This window comes from Phocoena sinus, chromosome 8 (assembly GCF_008692025.1).
Source record: "Phocoena sinus isolate mPhoSin1 chromosome 8, mPhoSin1.pri, whole genome shotgun sequence".
NCBI lineage: Eukaryota > Metazoa > Chordata > Mammalia > Artiodactyla > Phocoenidae > Phocoena > Phocoena sinus.
Window position 1 is genome coordinate 87,413,304 of NC_045770.1, and position 18,912 is coordinate 87,432,215.

General features: G+C 46.9%; 1 protein-coding gene across 1 annotated transcript in view; it reads left to right on the forward strand.

Annotated features, from left to right (window-relative positions):
• The window catches only part of LDLRAD3 (low density lipoprotein receptor class A domain containing 3), a 258,143-nt gene that overhangs the window by 76,779 nt on the left and 162,452 nt on the right, over positions 1-18,912 (forward strand). Inside the window, exon 2 of the mRNA XM_032638780.1 lies at positions 178-324. Coding sequence (XP_032494671.1) covers positions 178-324 — 147 coding nt within the window. The remainder of the gene's footprint in view (positions 1-177; positions 325-18,912) is intronic.

The following is an 18,912-nucleotide window of genomic DNA, read 5'->3' on the forward strand; positions in this document are numbered from 1 at the left end:
TGGGGGTGGAGCAGATTATGGGTCCCTTTCACAGATGAGAAAACTGAGTCCCAGAGAGGCAATGTCACCCACCAGAAGTCTCACATTCACAATCCGTGTCGAAGAAGAGTTGTGCGGTCCCGGGTTCTTGCTGCCTTGGCGGAGCCGTCTGACCTCCCTGTCCCCTGTCTCCCACAGAGAGCCAGCTGCTCCCCGGGAACAACTTCACCAACGAGTGCAACATTCCAGGCAACTTTATGTGCGGCAATGGGCGGTGCATCCCCGGCGCCTGGCAGTGCGATGGGCTGCCCGACTGCTTCGACAAGAGTGACGAGAAGGAGTGCCGTGAGTGGCCTGGCCCTTTGCTGGGGCAGGAGGAGGGTGGCGGCAGTCCTGGGGCATCAGCGAGGAGTTCTGGGTCTGACTCAGCCCTGTACGCTCTGCGTGCTGCCCACGGCGGGGCCAGGGCCTCTGGGGGCAGGGCTGTCCTGCCCTCTCCACCTGTAGTTCTGTCTCAGAGCAGCGTGCTCTGTGCAGAAACAGGGGTCTTGGTGGGGTGGGAGCCACAGCTTTCGGGGAGCAGAGGACCTGTCCGCCAGGCTCTACTCACCCTCCCCCTGGAGACTCTCACTAGCCTTCACTTTACACACGAGGATGCTGAGACTCCCAGAGGTTATGTAGCTTCAGTATCTTCTAACCAGCAAGCAGCAGACCTGGATTTGAACCCAGGGCTGCCTGACCCCAAGGTCCAGGCTGGTAACCATCTTGCACATCTTCTACATTGTGCAGTATTCTTGAGGATGAAATAAGCTTTAGCATCACGTCAAGTATTTAGCATGGAGTTGTTACTGACTTTGCAGTAATCTGCTTCCAAATGCCCTTTTCTTTGCCAACACCTGGACATCATCTTCAAATGGGCAACACAAGGACCCGGGATTCTTTCTGATCCTCTCCACCCCCTCCTTCTTCAGCCTCTTTCCCGTTTTGTACCCAAAATCCGCGTGAGATGTGAGTCAGTGGTAATCTGCGAGAAAGGAGGCACCAGGGATGTGAGTTGAGGGGCCTCCAGGAGGTGGAACGATCATCCTCCCTGCCCCCCTAGAGGTGTGTTCTCTTCTTTGCCAAAGTTTGGTGCTGCAGAGGGAGCTGGGCCACGGCACGCTGGCCGGCAGGAAGTACACCAGGAGTCCTGGGCCCAGGGTCGTCCGGTGCCTGGGGACCACACAGCTGGACGATGGTTCTTGGCAGTTTCCTGGGCTTTGGGCACCAGGCCACAGGGCCTCTCGCACAGGAGAGCTATGTGTTCTGGCTCTGAATCTGCCATCTTTTTGGGAGCCAGCTGAGGAAATGAGGAGAAGATGATAATTTGAACTTTTCACATAGCTGTTACCGGGATTTGAGGCTCAGCTTGTTGCGCAGGAAGGAGCTCTGGGTTTGGGGCCCCCTCTGGAGCCAGGCCCCCTCTTCCTCGTGATGTACTCCCTCTGAGACTGGCCCCTCTGAAATCTGTCCAGTGTCCCTCCTGCCTGCCCCCGCTCTTCAGAGAAATTTTGGGAGGGGTTGGGTTGAGGGTATGTTTTTTGTGGGAAATAGTTCATTTTCTTTGTTGCTTGTGATTTCTTCTGAATCGACTATTATACCTAATGCATTTTTATTTTTGCAGAATTAAAAAAGAGTATTATGTCTATTGCAGCCTTTTCTGTTTCTAGCCTGGCTTCAAAATTGCTAGAAATTGAATGTTTGTAATCTGAGTTTCAGATGAGATAGTATGCGTGAACCCTATAATCTGTCCAGTTCTGAGCATTATTAAACACTCTGAATGTGTGGAATGATCATTTTTGGAATATGGTGTGTATTGGAACTCCAGTAAATGCAGATTGTCTTTAGCTGAGCTGGGAATGTTCAGAACGGGACACGTTTGTGACAGAATACAGGATCGGAAGTTGAGACCTAAGTTATATCCCCAGCTTTGTCAATTTCGACTGTGTGATTATTAAAGTTCTCTGTGACAAGCTGTGTCCTGTGCCAGTCCAGTTCCATGATTTCAGAATTCATGCGTAAACGGGAAGAGTTGGTGGAAAGAGAAATTTTCAAAAAAAGAAAAGATAGTGTGGGCAGCTGCCTGGTGCAGTTCGGTTTGGTCTGGAACAGGCTCGCCTTGGCTATTCTCCGTTAATTTTTTTCTCCTCATTACCGACCCGTCACCCCCAAATGTAGTAGAGACTTGATTGGCATTTATTTAGTCTTTTGATCAAAGCATAATTTGAAAAACCATACACATAAACACACGCATTCGAAAAACCTTTCCTCTGTTGCCCTTCTTTTCTCCTTTGGTCTTTAAATTCTAAAAACAGAAGAACACTAGAAAGTTTAGACAACAGAGGGAAGGAAAAGAAGTCCTTTTTCTAAGACAAAGTTTCCTTGCATTTCAGATTTCTTACATAGTCCCTTCCCAGTCTAGGACCTGCGGGTTGAGCCCTGGAGAAGGACTGTGTCCAAATCGCAGCCCTCCCTTCCATCCCTCTCCCCCAGCGCTGTGTGATCTTAGAAAAGTTACCAGATGGTCTAAAACTTAGCCATTGGAAGGATTAAATGAGAACGAATTCCTTAAGCTTCTGCTGCCTCAATTCCCTCCTCTCCAAAATAAGAATAATCAGCCTTCTAAGTGACATTGTTATGGCGTTTTAATGCATGTTAAGCACACAGCACAACGCCTGGGTATAGTCAGTGACTTGTAAATGGTAACTGTTATTGCTCAGTCCACACAAAGTACATTCATTGTCATGGGGACGTGTGATTGAGTAACCTGCTTTTTCTACTTCAATTTAGAGGCCCTTTGCCACATTACCGTATAGGTAGCAATGATAATTGTTGTTTTGTGAGGTTACCTACTGTTCCATCAAGTAGATGCACGGTAACCTAATTATTCCCCTCTTGTTGGGTGTTTAAGTCTCTTTTGCTTTTTTACTTCTGCTGATCAAAACGTTTAGGGTCGACAGCAATCCCACTCCTGGGCATATACCCTGAGAAAACCATAATTCAAAAAGAGTCATGTACCACAGTGTTCATTGCAGCTCTATTTACAATAGCCAGGACATGGAAGCAACCTAAGTGTCCATGGACAGATGAATGGATAAAGATGTGGCACGTATATACAATGGAATATTACTCAGCCATAAAAAGGAACGAAATTGAGTTATTTGTAGTGAGGTGGATGGACCTAGAGTCTGTCATACAGCGTGAAGTAAGTCAGAAAGAGAAAAACAAATACCATATGCTAACACACATATGGAATCTAAAAAAAAAAAAAAAAGGTTCTGAAGAACCTAGGGGCAGGACAGGAATAAAGACACAGACGTAGAGAATGGACTTGAGGACATGGGGAGGGGGAAGGGTACGCTGGGACGAAGTGAGAGAGTGACACGGACATATATACACCACCCAATGTAAAATAGGTAGCTAGTGGGAAGCAGCCGCATAGCACAGGGAGATCAGCTCGGTGCTTTGTGACCACCTAGAGGGGTGGGATAGGGAGGGTGGGAGGGAGACGCAAGAGGGAGGAGATATGGGGATATATGTATATATAGCTGACTCACTTTGTTATAAAGCAGAAACTAACACACCATTGTAAAAAAATTATACTCCAATAAAGATGTTAAAAAATAAAAAAATTTTTTTTTAGTAAATAAAATGAGAGAGTTGAACAAAACAAACAAACAAAAACAATGTTTAGGGTCGATTAAGGAACTTATGCATGCCTGGAGGGTAGAAATGCAGGATGGTTTCAGCCAGAGCCAGGCTGGGCTGGGCTGAGGTCTCCAGGGTAGGTACCATCTGGTCCATCCTTTCGAGGGCTCCCTGAGAGTTGTCCATTTAGAATTTGTGCCGCCTCCTTCTGTGTCTCGTTCAGAAGTTACAGAGCTCTTTCACTGATTCTTTGGAACAACTTGGTACTTACAGGAAGGAGAGAGAAGGCGGCTGATGTTCTCACTTGCTAGAGGCGATTGCCTCAAAAGCCCTACGACATAGCTTTGGCATTTAGAAAAGAATACACTTAACCAAGGAGAAGTCTTGCCCTTTCCAAAGGGTGAGAGAAGGGCCTGGAGAAGTGTGTCTTGGAGGGATACGAGGCAGAGAGCAGCTATTCTGTACCCACGGCAGAGGAAAGATTTTCGTGAGACAGGGAGAAACTTTTTTATTATAAAGGTAATAAAATGTTATATTGTAAAAATCGGGGGAACAGGGAAGGAGAAAAACAGAATCCCACATAGAGTCTGTAACGCTACCAGACCCACTGTGAGCATCTTACAAGTTTACATTCAGGCTTTTCTCGGTGGTAATCACCATAGGTATACGATTTTATATTTTAATTTTTTTCCCAGGTAACATTTCAACATATTAACATTTTTCTGTGTTTTCCCCCATATTTCCCTATCACTTTTAACGCTTAAGTGGCCCATTCACTTGGTGAATAAATATAGTTTATTTACTTATTATTTGGTATTTATGTTGTTTCCAGTTTTTCACTGTTAGAAATAGTGCTTACGGTTGTGAAATGAGGGTAGATATGACTTTCCCCCTGTTTTGAGAAATGGTCTTCAGCTCGATTCTCAGAAATGCAATGACCAGGTTGAAGGACAGGAGCCTTTTCTGCCTCTTGCCCACTTGTTCTGCCAATGGTTTGCATCAGCTTTTGCTCACCGGCAACATGTGAGACGTCTGGCTTTTAGTCTTGGCAGCATTGGGAAATACCTTTTTAAAAAAATCGGTTTTCTGGTTCGTTTAATAGTTGAAAACAGTTACATATTTTAATTTTCATATTTTAAGTTATCTAAAGAGGTTGAATGTTTTTCCCAACCCCCTATGGACTAGTTGTATTTCCGACCTTGTGTAATATCTATTAATGGACTAGAATAAATTTCCAATTGGGTGGAGTCATTAGATTTTCCACCTTAGAGTTTTGAGAGTAGGGGCTCCTTTGGGGATAGTCTGAGTGTATTTCTGTTCTTGGTTAGTGGAATGCCCTTAAGTGATCGTTTTAGCCAAATAACTTTTTGTTATAATAAAGGAATAAGGATATGTTTTAGAAAAGCATACAAGTTCCATGGAAGCCCTGATTATGGCAAGAGCAATGACATGCCGTTACTTGAGCTTCCCCTGGGCTGCACTGTCCCAGGCACTTTACATTATAGTAACTCACGGATTGTCACGAGCCTTATGAGAAAGGGACTGTTATTATCTCCAGATGAGGAAACTGAGCCACAGAGAGATGCAGACCCTGTCAGCTGTCCCAGCGTGTAAGTCCTCATAACCTTCCTCCATCAGAGACCACCGGTGGGTTCATTCAGTCTTTTTGTACATGGATCTCTGTTATTCTGCTGAACAGAATCGTACTGTATGTTATCACTACTGATCTGATTTTTTTAAAAATTAAGAAACGTCGAAAATGTTTTTCTGTGTACAGGTATACCTTGGAGATACCCTGGTTTCACTTCTAGACCACCGCAATAACGCGAGTCACACAAATTTTTTGGTTTCCCAGTGCATATGAAAGTTGTGTTTACACTATACTGTAGTCCATTAAGTATGCAATAGAATTATGTCTAAAAAATAATGTACATACGTTAATTAAAAAATACTTTCTTGCTTAAAAATCCTAACCATCATCTGAGCCTTCAGCGAATTGCAATCTTTTTCCTGGTGGAGGGTCTTGCCTCGGTATTGATGGCTGCTGACTGATCACGGTGGTAGTTGCCGAAGGGTGGCATGGCTGTGGGAATTTCTTAAAATGTTACTTAAAAGTGAAGTTTGCTGCATTGATTGACTCTTTCATGAATGATTTCTCTGTGGCGGCAATGCTGTATTTGATAGCATTTTAGCCACAGAACTTCTTTTAAAAGTGGAGTCAGTCCTCTCAAACCTGCTGCTGCTTCTTATCAACTAAGTTTACGTAACGTTCTAAATCCTTTGTCATCATTTCAACAATCTTCACAGCATCTTCACCAGGAGTAGATTCCATCTCGAGAAACCACTTTCTTTGCTCGTCCATAAGAAGTAACTCTCCTCATCCGTTACAGTTTTGTCATGAGATTGCAGCAATTCAGTCACATCTTCAGGCTCCACTTCTAGTTCTAGGTCTCTTGTTTCCACCACATCTGCAGTTACTTCCTCCACTGAAGTCTTGAACCCCTCAAAGTCTTCTGTGAGGGTTGGAATCAACTTCTTCCAAACTCCTGTGAATGTTGATATTTTGACCTCTTCCCATGAATCACGAATGTTCTTAATAGCATCTAGAATGGTGAGTCCTTCCAGAAGTTTTTCAATTTACTTTGCCCAGATCCATCAGAGGAATCACTACCTTTGGCAGCTATAGCCTTATGAAATGTATTTCTTAAAAAATAAGACTTGAAAGTCAAAATTACTCCTTGATCCATGGGCTGCAGAATGGATGAGGTGTTAGCAGTCATGAAAACAGCATGAATCTCACTGTACATCTCCATCAGAGCTCTTGGGTGACCACGTGCATTGTCAGAGAGCAGTAATATTTTGAAAGGAATCTTTACTATCTGAGCAGTAGGCCTCAAGAGGGGGTTTAAAATATTCAGTAAACCATGTTGTCAACAGATGTGCTGTCATCCTGGCTTTGTTGTTCCATATAGAGCACAGGCAGTGTAGATTTAGCATCATTCTTAAGGGCCTTAGAATTTTTAATGGTAAATGAGCATTGGCCTGAACTTAAAATCACCAGCTCTTTTAGCCTCCTAACAAGAGAGTCAGCCTGTCCTTTGAAGTTTTGAAGCCAGGCATTGACTTCTCCTCTCCAGCTATGAAAGTCCTAAATGGCGTCTTCTCCCCATATATTGCTGTTTTGTCTACATTGAAAATTTATAGTCACCTTTATTAATTATCTGAGCTAGAGCCTCTGGATAACTTGCTACAGCTTCTACATCAGCACTTGCTGCTTCACCCTGCACTTTTATGTTATAGAGATGACTCTTTCCTTAAACCTCATGAACCAACCTCTGCTAGCTTCAGACATTCCTCTGCAGCTTCCTCACCTCTCTCAGCCTTCACAGAATTGAAGAGTTAGGACCTCGCTCTGGATCAGGCTTTGGCTTAAGGGAATGTTGTGGCTGGTTTGATCTTCTATCCAGACTACTCAGACTTTCTTCCTATCAGCAATAAGGCTGTTTTGCTTTCTTATCATTTGTGTGTTCACTGGAGCAGCACTTTTAATTTCCTTCAAGAACTTTTCATTTGCATCTACAGCTTGGCTACTTGTTCAGCACTAGAGGCCTAGCTTTTGGCCTGTCTTGGCTTTCAACATGCCTTCCTCCCTAAGCGTAATCATCATTTCTAGTTTTTTATTTAAAGTGAGAGACTTGTGACTCTTCCTTTCAATTGAACACTTAGAGGTCATTATATTATAGGGTTATTATTTGGCCTAATTTTAATATTGTGTCTCCGGGAATAGGGAAGCCTGAGGAGAGGGAGAGAGCTGGGGGAATGGCCAGTTGGTTGATGGAACAGTCAGAACACACACAACATTTCTCAATTAAGTTCGCCATCTTATATGGGTATGGTTCGTGGAGCCCCAAAACAATGACAATAGTAACATCAAAGATCAATGATCAGAGATCACCATAACAAATATAATAATAGTGAAAACATTTGAAATATTGTAATAATTACCAACATGTGACACAGAGACACAAAGTGAACAAATGCTGTTGGAAAAATGGCTTGACACAGGGTTGCCACAAGCCTTCAATTTGTAAAAAACTCAGTATCTGCAAAGTGTGATCAAGTGAAATGCAATAATACGAGGTATACCTGGAAATGATTTCTAAAGTGGCTATTAGTCCTGTGAATCTCTGAAAGAAGAGACTGTACTTTACTACTGCCCCTTGCTGTAATAATAAAGCAGCAATCCAAACTTCTAGAACATACGTGTGACCTGGAATCAAGAGCCTTAAGATCTCCTGCCAGCTTTGTGTTGGATTGCAGCTGCCATCTCTCTGTGGTCTAACCAAATGGGGGAGGGATCTTGGAGGGTTGAGATCCATGTTACAAGGTGGTTCGTTTTCTTCTTTGAAAAATTATATTGATCGCTATTTTTGTTTTTGTTTTTGTTTTGTTTTTGTGGTACGCGGGCCTCTCACTGTTGTGGCCTCTCCCGCTGTGGAGCACAGGCTCCGGATGCGCAGGCCCAGCAGCCATGGCTCACAGGCCCAGCCGCTCCGCGGCATGTGGGATCTTCCCGGACTGGGGCACGAACCCGTGTCCCCTGCATTGGCAGGCGGACTCTCAACCACTGCGCCACCAGGGAAGCCCTTGATCGCTATTTCTGAGGCATGTACTGACTTTTAAAGTCCCAGGCCCTTTATATGTGTGTGTGTGTGTGTGTGTGTGTGTGTGTGTGTGTGTGTGTGTGTGTGTGTTGGCGGGGATGGGGATGGGGATAAATTCAAGAATCTTGTCAAATGATAAAATTTTAATGAATCTCCAAATCCAGAGACATAGAAAAATAGGTGAAAAAATGGAATTTGAATTTTATTTGCTTTTAATGTTCCCAGCCATTTCTTGAGCACGGCTTTTAATTGCACCAGTGTGATGGCAGAAATCCAGGAGATTGGGCTGAGAGGGCAAGTTTGAAATAATGATCACCAAGGAATGTAAGGGGAGGAAAGCCCAGTCAGAAACTCTTCCTTTCCTTTTTATGGTCTTCATCGTAGGCCTCTAGGTGGCGCCACATATAATGTTTTCTTTTAAACCTGGTGCTTCAGGGCAAGCAGAGATGAGGGGAAATAACTGGATTCTGCGTTATTCTTCTCACCAAACTTTAGCAGTAATTCAGCGATTTCGCCAAGGCACCTACTGCTTGGCTCACATGCAAAATGCCCCAGGAAATCAGGCAGTTTCCATGGGGTGGGTACAGCTTGCTTCTTTCTCTCTTAGGCTGCTCTGTCTTTTCTCAGAGAACGGGGTGTGAGAGCTGACATGCTGTGACCTGGGAAAGCAGCCTGTCAATGAGCTGGGGAATGCAACTACAGTGGGATCTAATACTCCCCTTCTGCGTAAGAAGCAAAACTGGCACAACGCTATCATTATGGGTTGAATTGTGTCCCCAGCCCGCAAATTCGTATGTTGAAGTCCTAACCCCAGTACCGCAGAATGTGACCTTGCCATAAAAAGGAATGAAATTTTGCCATTTGCAGCAACATGGACGGACTTGGAAGGCATTATGCTAAGTGAAATAAGTCAGACAGAGAAAGACAAATACTGTATGATATCACTTATATGAGGAATCTAAAAAATACAACAAACTAGTGAATGTAACAAAAAAGAAGCAGACTCAGAGATATGGAGAACAAACTAGAGATTACTGTGGGTAGGGGGAGGGGCAGTGTAAGAGTAGGGGATTAAGAGGTACAAGCTATTAGGTATAAAATAAGCTATAAGAATATATTGTACAACACGGGGAATGTAGCGAATATTTTCTAATAACTGTAAATGGAGTATAACCTTTAAAAATTGTGAATCATTGTATTGTACACCTGTAACTTTTATAATACTGTACATCAGCTATACAATTAAAAACGTTAAAAATTAAGATAGCATGAAAAAACAATAAAGTGTGACCTTATTTGGAGATAAGGCCTTTATAAAAGTAATCAGGTTAAAATGAGGTCACTAGAGTGAACCATATCCAATACGCCCTTATAGGAAGGGGGAATTTGGACACCGAGATCCATCCAGGGGGAAGACGATGGGAAGGCAGAGAGAGAGGATGGCCATTTACAAGCCAAGGAGAGAGGCCAGGAACAAATCCTTCTTCAGCCCTGAGAAGGAACCAGCCCTACTGACATTATGATTGCAGTCTTCTGGCCTCCAGAAATACGAGAGAATAAATTTCTCTTGCTTAGAGCCACTCAGTTTGTGGTACTTTGTTACGGCAGCCCGAGGCATCTAATACACATACTTCCAAGGGATAATTCAATCGATTTGGGCTTTTGTGGGCTGGCCAAGCCCAGTAGGTGTGGGCTTTCTTTTATCAACCTCCCCGCTGGGAGAGGTGGGTGGAGCCTGGCAAGCCATTGTTAAATGCTGAATTTCAAAAGCCTTCTGAAGACGCCGAGCTTCAGAAAACGGGGGTCTAGAGAATATCACTGTGGTTTAACACTCTGTCCATTAAATGCTTCAGAATGAAAGTTCACATTCCTTCCCAGCACTTGTGGTGTGGAAGGAATCCAAGACCTGTGTGTGTTAATGTTGTTCTTTTCTAACTTAGTCATTTTCTTTGTGTAGTTGTTTTTAAACATCTCAGATAATTCCAGGCATGGCCCCCACTTCACTTAGTTTCTTTCATCTCAAATGTGAGACCATAAATCCTGTGGTTTAAAACAGGGGCTTTGGGGGCCAGCCTCCATTTATGACCCCTGAGGCTCTGGGCACCAACTTACCTACCTCTACACCAATTTCCTCATCTGTAAAATGGGGATCATAACAGTACCTCCTTCAGGGGGTGATAGTTAAAACATTTAATAGGCGGTATGTCCAGGTGGTGATGCAAGTTAGAAATAGGGTGTAGATCAACTCTGCTGACCGCAGGGCATTGCTGTCAGTCTTAAATCAGCTAATGTATGTGAGGCTCGGAGCTGGGGTGCCTGGCCTGGGTTAAGCATTCAGTAAGTGCTAACTGATACTGTTCCCTCAAAAGTGCCGGTGACATTATCCTCAAACCCAAGTCTGCAGTGACATTCCTGGTCCTGCAATGCTAGACGCCCAGGCCATCCCTTGCACACCCCCTCTCTTCCTGCTCTCTCTTTGAAAGCCTAAGCCTTAGAAACCCCTTCCTTTGCTGGGTCAATATCTTCTTTTCACTCCAGAGAGTCTTGAACACACAGTCATGAGCTCTTATGAAATTCTCTTTAGCTTAGAGCTCCAGGGAGGCAGCCCGACACACAGAAGCCGCTGTATGAGGGGAGGAAACAAATACTTGAGGGCCTGGGGTGAGCCGGGCAGGCCCTTTGGGTCACAGGGAGGGGGGTTTGGAAGTAGCTCTCCTGCGTTCAGCTGGGAACCTGTGTCTTCACAGCCCTGCACTTGTCCCCCACCCACCAGAGTGTTCCCAGCTCTGCCCTAGTCCCACACAATTAAGCACCTAAGTGGATTTTGATGACAGCATTTTGGTGCATCGCTTCAACAGTCTTCTGAAGTCCCTGCCTTCACTCTGTTGGCCTGAAACCCGCACTGCCCCCTGCAGCCTCCAAGGTCTAGGACTCATAGGAGTCACAGCCTTCCAGGTCCTCTCCCCGCTCCCAGATGTGCGCTTTGTGCCCTGTGCCAATGGTGCAGTCCAGATGTTGGGATCGCTGTATAAATTCCCAGGTAGTCTCCTGACAGCTACGAAGGGACAATTTCTGGCTTGTCAGGCTATGCCTGACCTTAACACGAATGTGACCATATGCTCACTTTTCTAAAAGGACCCTGGCCGCTGTTTGAAGGTGCCAGCAGTTTTACACTAGGTGGAGAAATACGACGTGCTCCGAAACTCTCTGGGTATATCAGTTGCCTGGGGCTGCTCGAACAAAATACTGCAAACCGATGGCTTAAAAGAACTGAAATATATTCTCTCCCAGGTCTGGAAGCTGGACATCCAGAATCAAGGTGTCCACAGGGCCGTGCTCTCTCTGAAGGCTCTAGGGTACAGTCCTTCCGTGCTTCGTCGCCGGCATTCCTTGGCATCTTTGACTTGTAGAATCAACAGTCCAGTCTCTGCCTCCGTCATCACCTGGAGTCCACCCTATGCATGTGTCTCTGTGTCCAAATTTCCCTCTTCTTAAAAGGATACCCATCGTTGGCTTAGGGTCCATCTTCATCCAGCATGACCTCATCTTAACTTGATTTATATATATGCACTATTTCTAAATAAGGCTCCATTCTCAAGTTCCAGGACACTAATAACCTGCCACACCAGGCGCATTAATTTTTTTTAATATAAATTTATTTATTTATTTACGTATGGCTGAGTTGGATCTTTTGCTGCACGTGGGCTTTCTCTAGTTGCGGTGAGTGGAGGCTGCTCTTTGTTGTGGTGCACGGGCTTCTCATTGCGGTGGCTTCTCGTTGCAGAGCATGGGCTCTAGGCGAGTGGACTTCAGTAGTTGTGGCACATGGGCTCAATAGTTGTGGCTCGCGGGCTCTAGAGCGCAGGCTCAGTAGTTGTGGCGCACGGGCTTAGTTGCTTCGTGGCATGTGGGATCTTCCCGGACCCGGGCTCGAACCCATGTCCCCTGCATTGACAGGCGGATCCTTAACCACTGCGCCACCAGGGAAGCCCTGGGTGCATTATTGACAAAGTAGAGTGTGCAGTGGCCAGCGCCACCCAGGACCAGGCCTGCACAGTCAGCTCCCTTGGATGTCCCTGTACTGGATGTGTTCTCACTGCATCCACTTGGGGTAATTTGCTGTTACTGTTCTACTTCTGCCTTTATAGCTGGTGGTCATGGAACAGGACCAGGTGTGTCAATAGAACAGGACTAGTTGAAAGCCTGGGGAGAGTGCTTTATATGAGAAAATAAATAAATATATTCTTTTAAAGTCAGTTATAAAAGTAGTCTTACTTCTGTGACCTGGCGCCTTGACTTGGCTACTTCCATGATAGAAAAAGAAAGTACTCTGGACACTAGTTAGTGTGTATGGCAGCCTGTGAAAGTCCTGTGCCTTTAAAAGCCACAGGGGTGGGATGTGCTGCACCTAAATTGATACCTGTAGCTCTCTGCCTTCCAGTGCACCTGGGAGGAAGCTGGGAGGGCTCCCAGCCAGATTGGGCTGTAGACAGCTTTTTTGTCCTGCACAAAGACATGAAAAACATGAATTCGTTTCTAAATCGGAAGCTTGCACATAAAATTGGGATTATCAGGTTTGCTTGGAAAATTAGATTTAGTGTTCGGATACTCTGCACTCAGAGAACCTTGTTTCCACCCTGAGTCTATCGTGTATTTCACCATCTTGCTCATTCGAAGGCCTTCAGTGTCTCTTTAATTCTAAGACACACATCTTTTTACATTTTCAGGTCTCTGAAAGTGAGATGCCTCTTATAATCGATGGGCTAAGAAAACGTGTGTCCTAGTTTAATTGGAGAGTTTTTTTCTTTCTCAGTTGTATGTAAATTAGTGGCATCCCTTACAATTGGTGGTGTCTTAGAGTCAGTGAAATTGAATTCATTTTCTCTGATTGTCAGCATAGGGCGTTTCAGCCAAAGGTCCTGACATTTCCAAACAGATAGACATACCACGTGTGTCTGTTTTCCTTGGGGAAAGCTCGCTGCGCTTCGGGACAGGAGGCAGTGTGCAGAGCGGAAGGGGCTGGCTCTGGGGCCACAGGGCCTGGGTTGAATCCTAGCTCTGTCACATGTGAACTATGGGCCCTGGGCAAGGTACTTAGCCTCAGTTTCCTTAAATCCCGGGGAATTTTTATGAGGATTAAATGAACTAAAACCTTGAAAACTCTTCAAACTGCTGCTGGCACCAAGCACGTGCTCAGTAAACAGTAGCTGTACTCTTATTGGCAGCGTGGAGTCTTTAGAGCTCAGCTCTGCCACTGGCTATTCACTTCCCTGCGGGAGCCTTAGTTTCTTCTGCAAAATGGGAGCAGGTCTGGAAACGGGGGTATGAGAGTCAGATGTTCGAGTGCTGTCTGGCGCATAGCAGGCACTTAATAAAGTACACTTTCCCATCTTCTCCCTTCCCCAGCGATGCGTATTCCCTGAAAGGGAGAGTCTCCAGGGTTGCCAGAGAATTTTTGATCCAGGCTCCCTCGGGCTCCCACGGTCATCAAAGATGTGCTGGCAGATGCTCGCTAGATTCTACTTTCCAACAGGTTCTCTAAACTAAGGAAGGTGGACCGTTCTGTTTCAGAACTACTGGGAATATTCAGGACGGCAGCACACTAGTCAGAGTGATCAAGTCCCCTTCCCTGGACCGTTTTCAGAAGACAGAACCCAGGGACCCCGTGACGCCCTGTTTTGAGGGATGTGCTGTGCAGCAGCCTAGGGTGGAGGAGCCCCATGCCATCTCACGTCCCCATCGTCTCCACCAGAAGGCAAGAGGAATCAGACTCTCTACCAGAGGTCCCGGTTCCCCTTCCCTTGGAGCTCGGACAGGAGACCCCAGACTCTCTGTTTGGGGGACGTTGAGTCAGGTCTGTTGAGGCAAGGCATCCTGGAGCCTAGAGAAAAACTGGGAGAGTGTGTCCAATTTAGTATCTTCCTAGAGGGAAGAGGAACGTTTTCGTTTTCTGAAGTCACCAAAGCTCCCAGTTCTTAGAAAGTTTTGTTTTTTTAGTTACGGCTCCCCCTCTCACATTCCTGCCAGTGTCGTTCTAATCCTGTTCTGGTGGTGACAGGGCAACTCGAATGGCATCTGCCGGAGGCCCCACCAAGCCCCATCTGGCTTCCTCGGTCCCTCCCAGGTGATGGCAGCTACTGTTTGGGACCTGCCACTGCTTTCTTGGAAACCACCAATTTAAATACCAATACAGTCACCAGCTGAGAAGTTAGTGGCATGCAGTCATCCTGACGTCTTCTTTCAAATCAACTCTTTTGCACAAACATCAGCCTCACTCTGTCTCGCCAGTCCTCCCCGCCACTTCCAGAGAACTCTGTTACTACCAGCGCTGTGTGCTGTCTTTTCTCCGCCTGCAGAAGGGGGAGAATCTCAGTGAAGCGCCCTGAGCTGGGAGGGTTCATGTTCCTGTATCACTGCAACGCGTGTGGCCAGGTTTCCTGGGCCCCGATATTCTGGCGGTGCTCTCGTTGCCAGGACTTGGCTGGAGCTGCAAGATGTCGTCAGTGGTAACAGGCTCCATAATTGCTAATAAAATTTAAATGGCTGCAAAATCACAGAACATCAAAAACATTTTTTTTCCTGGCACATCCATACAAATCTTGCTGATCCAAGTGAGGCTGTGACTGGGCAGTCTTTTTATTTTTGTTTTTTTATGCAGACTTGCACTTTCGTCTGCGATAAAGCTGCTTTGCAATTGCCTAATGGCTTTTTCAAAAATTCAGAGACAGATGAGAAAGTGATCATTAAAAGAGGAGGATATGGTGCGTTCATATAATTCAAACACCTGACCGGAGTGGTTTGTTTACTAGCAACACTACGGTTTAGAGTGGGAGGAGAAGGGGGCAGAAGACAATCTTTGAGGTCAGAAGGTAACTGTATACCCCTCTTAAAAAAGCACTTCAGGAACTCGTGGCTTTTGACATGGTTACGACCGTGTCCTTTGTTAAGATCCCTGCAAGAGGAATCCCATAAAATGTAAGGAATGTCTTTGGGCTCTAAAGGCTGTCGTGTTTTCCACACTGAGTGATTGGAAGAGAGGGAACTAAAATGGCTTACAGGCAGTTGTTCCTTTCCCACAGCATGGAAAAGCTTCAGGTTAATTCCAAATTAGGGTACAGTCTGACTCCTTTGGAAAGGCGTAGTCTGCACGTACCTGGGTTGTTTTTTTCTATCATCGTGCCCTTCATTTTGGGGGGATGGGGGCGTGGTGGCAGGTAATCGGTGTCTCCGATTTTCAATGCGATTTAAAGGTGCGTGGGCCCAAGACCACCTTGGTTCCTGATGCCTCTTGTCGGGGGCAAGGTTTGTTTGCCTCTCCAGTTCTTTTGGGACCTAGCGGTAGAGCCCGAGATCTTTACTGAACTCCTGAGCGAAGAGAAAGCGCTTTAGGGAGGGATCGGGCACTGTTGGAGGAGCGGGCGATTCTGGTGGGGAGGCCTTTGTGGTGCATTGAGAGCATCACGTATCCCCAAGAGCAGGGTGGGCAGCCCGCCTGCATGGTGACTTTATGGCGGTCACCCAGCGTGACGTATTTTTTTCTCTTGGCCATTTTGTACCTTTCGGCCAACAAGAGGGGAGCCAGCCCGTGGCTGTGGATTTGTTCCCAGGTCTGCGCAGGCCCATCACCGTGACTCTCCACGTGTCTTCAGGCCTTTTTCTGTTGAGCTCCTGGGCACAGCCTGCTCCTTGATGTTCAATCAGACAGTCCCCCTGCTCTCGGTGCCTGGGCAGCCCGGTGGGAAGCTCTGTCTGATGGCAGGGAGCAGTTGGTCCTGAGGCAGAACATGGCATGTCTCTGCCACTCGCTGTCTGACATTAAAAGCCAAACTGGGGTTGTTCCCGGTTCCCTGGAATTGAGGACACCAGCCAGTCTGACGCTGGGAAGGGGCGAGGGAGAGAAGTCACGTGCCGCCCACAGTCGGGGTGTGTTTCCAGGGTGCAGCAGTGACAGTGCAGGTGCTCGGATGCCCCCTTCCCCATCTGTGCCATCACTCAGGAGCACCTTCTGAGATGGGAATGGAGGTGAGGCACCCACTTTTGCTCTGCTTCCCCATTTAGCCTTTTTTTCACAGTGTGCTGGCGTGCTGGTTCTAGTGGTGACTTGAGGAAGAACCTGGGCGGCCGCCCTGACTTTGGGGACAGGCCTGGAGTAGCAGTTGGGACCCAGGCTCTGCCACTGCATTATCCAGGCCTGCCGAGATGCAGACGCCGGGACGGGATGAGGCGTCCCTGAGATTTCCTGGGGGTGGGGGCAGGGGAAGGCAGGGAGGGCGGACATGGAGGTTGGGTACTTGTGGAAGGAGGAAGAAGGGGAGGAGAAGAAGGGCAGGAAGAATCTCAACTGCAGTGCAGGCCATGAATGGTTCCACCAGGACCACAGATGTCCCGGAGCGGAAGGCACCTGTTGGCGGCATCCCAGGCCTCGCAGGGATGGGGAGGTCTCTGCATGCTCGCTGTTCCCCGGTCGGTGGCGGAGGGCAGCCCGTGGCAGGCGCAGCTTTGGCCTGAGTGAAGCTCCCATCAGTCGTGTTCCCTGCCCCCGGAGAGCTGGTGGTACCTTGGCCCCTGAGAAGCTGTGTTTGTGATTCACTAATTCACAGACATTCATAGAGCACCTACTGTGCACTCGGCAGGGGCAGGGAGGGGGAGGGGGAGGGGGATGGTGAACAAGGACATCCCTGTCCTGGGAGAGGCCAAACGAAGACAGCTGAGGCGAAGAAGCAGGGAACGGGATGTGACCCATGCTGGGAAAGGGGTACGTCCTGGGAGCTGGGATCCCGCAGGAGGGACCCCCAGTCTCACCTGGGGTATCCAGAGTGTTCTGAGGGAAGCCGCCATCTAAGCTGAGACTGGGAGGTGAAGGGTGAGTTAACCCAGTAAGAGGTGGAGGAACTTGCAGGGAAAGGGTAAGCCTAACAGGTGAGAGACAGGGCGCTGGGTATTCAGGTCTGCCCGTGCTAAAGCCTGTGCTGGTGGGGGGGGGAGGGCCGATTTTCAGGGGTGCTTAGAGAAGCAGGTGGTAGGCGGCAATCACGCGGGACCTTGTAAGCCAAGGGAAGGACGTGAGCTGTGTGCCTAGTGGTCAAGAGCCCGATGAGTGGGTCACGTCAAGCTCTACCACCTCCTGGCTATGCGACCCTGAGCAAGTTACTTAACCTCTCTGTACCACTTAACCTCTCAGGTGCCGCGTCTGTGAAATGGGATAGAAGTAGTTCCATTTCATGGGGTTCTGAAGATAAGACGGCTCTCTGTAAAGCTCTTAGAACAGTACCTGCCGTTCAACAAGTATCAGTTGTTCCTGCCATCGCTCCATTCTTTAGAAGTCCCGGTAAAACCGTCCCCAGTGCCTGCCAGCCGTTCTCAGTCACCAGACTATCAGAACACATGACTAATGCATTTGTGGAATGAATGAAGGAGAGGTTGTAGGGTTATCTCCGTGGCTTTGGCAGGAAGCTGCTCCACGTAATACGGCCAAAAACAAAAACAAAAAATGAGCAAAGAAACCTCAGTGACTAAGTTTTCCTTGAGTTTTCTCTTGAACAACATTTGAAGGGGTCTCTAAGCTGTTCCCCACCGGAGGTCCTGGTGTCTTAGGGACAGCCCTCACCCAGTGTTTCCTAAAGTGTGTTTTGTGCGTCACCCGACTCACTGTTAATGTAGATTTGGGGACAACTCAGAACCCACCGAAGCAGGATCCCTGAGACTGAGGCCCAAGAATCTGCCTCTTACCCAGCAGCCAGGTGAGTCTTGTACCCACGACATTTTGAGACGTTCTTGTCCTGTGATTTAACTAACAGTCTCATGAAGGGAGGAAGTTCCTGAGGACAAATCTTGCACTGTCATCCTCTTTTCCTATCAGGGGAGAAGGGATGCCCAAGCAGAGCATCCCTCCTGAGAAGCCCAGGCAGGTAAGAAGCATCCCAGCTAGTGTGTTGGCCTCCAGAGCAGCACAGAACAGAGAGCACCCAGCAACGTGCTGGTGGCGTGCTGAGGGTTAGTGCTCTGCTTTGCTTTGGCGGTGCTTCCGTGCGTATTGCTTCCTAAAGAAAGCAGATGGATGGCTAGTGCTATCCCAGCACTGCTCATGAAAGAAAAGGACTTTATCTGAGCCAGAAATGAAATTCCCAACAAGAGGTGACCAGCATTTGGAAATCTCAACCAGAAACACCAGCAAGATTTCAATCCCCATTAACAGCGGGTGACTCTGAGAGGTGGGGTAATGGATAATTGCTCTCTTCTAACTTCTTACTTTTGTACAGGAGACAGTGAACGGTGTGCTTCAGAGCACACAAGCCTGGCACAAGCCTGCCGGGGTTTGTCCTGGTTTCTCTGCATCCTGGGCAAGTTACTGAATCTCTCTGTTCCTCAGTTTCCTCATCTGTAAAATGGGGAATAATCAAATAGTATTGACCTCATAGAATTTAATTGTATTTTTACCAGTTAAGTGTTTAGACAGTGCTTGACGCTTACTAAGCTCTTGAGGAGAATTAGCCATTATTAGTAATAATATCATCATGTTTACATACATGCAAGGAGAGGTTTTTAGGTGATTAAAAAAGTGTATAAAGAGAAAGGCTGCACG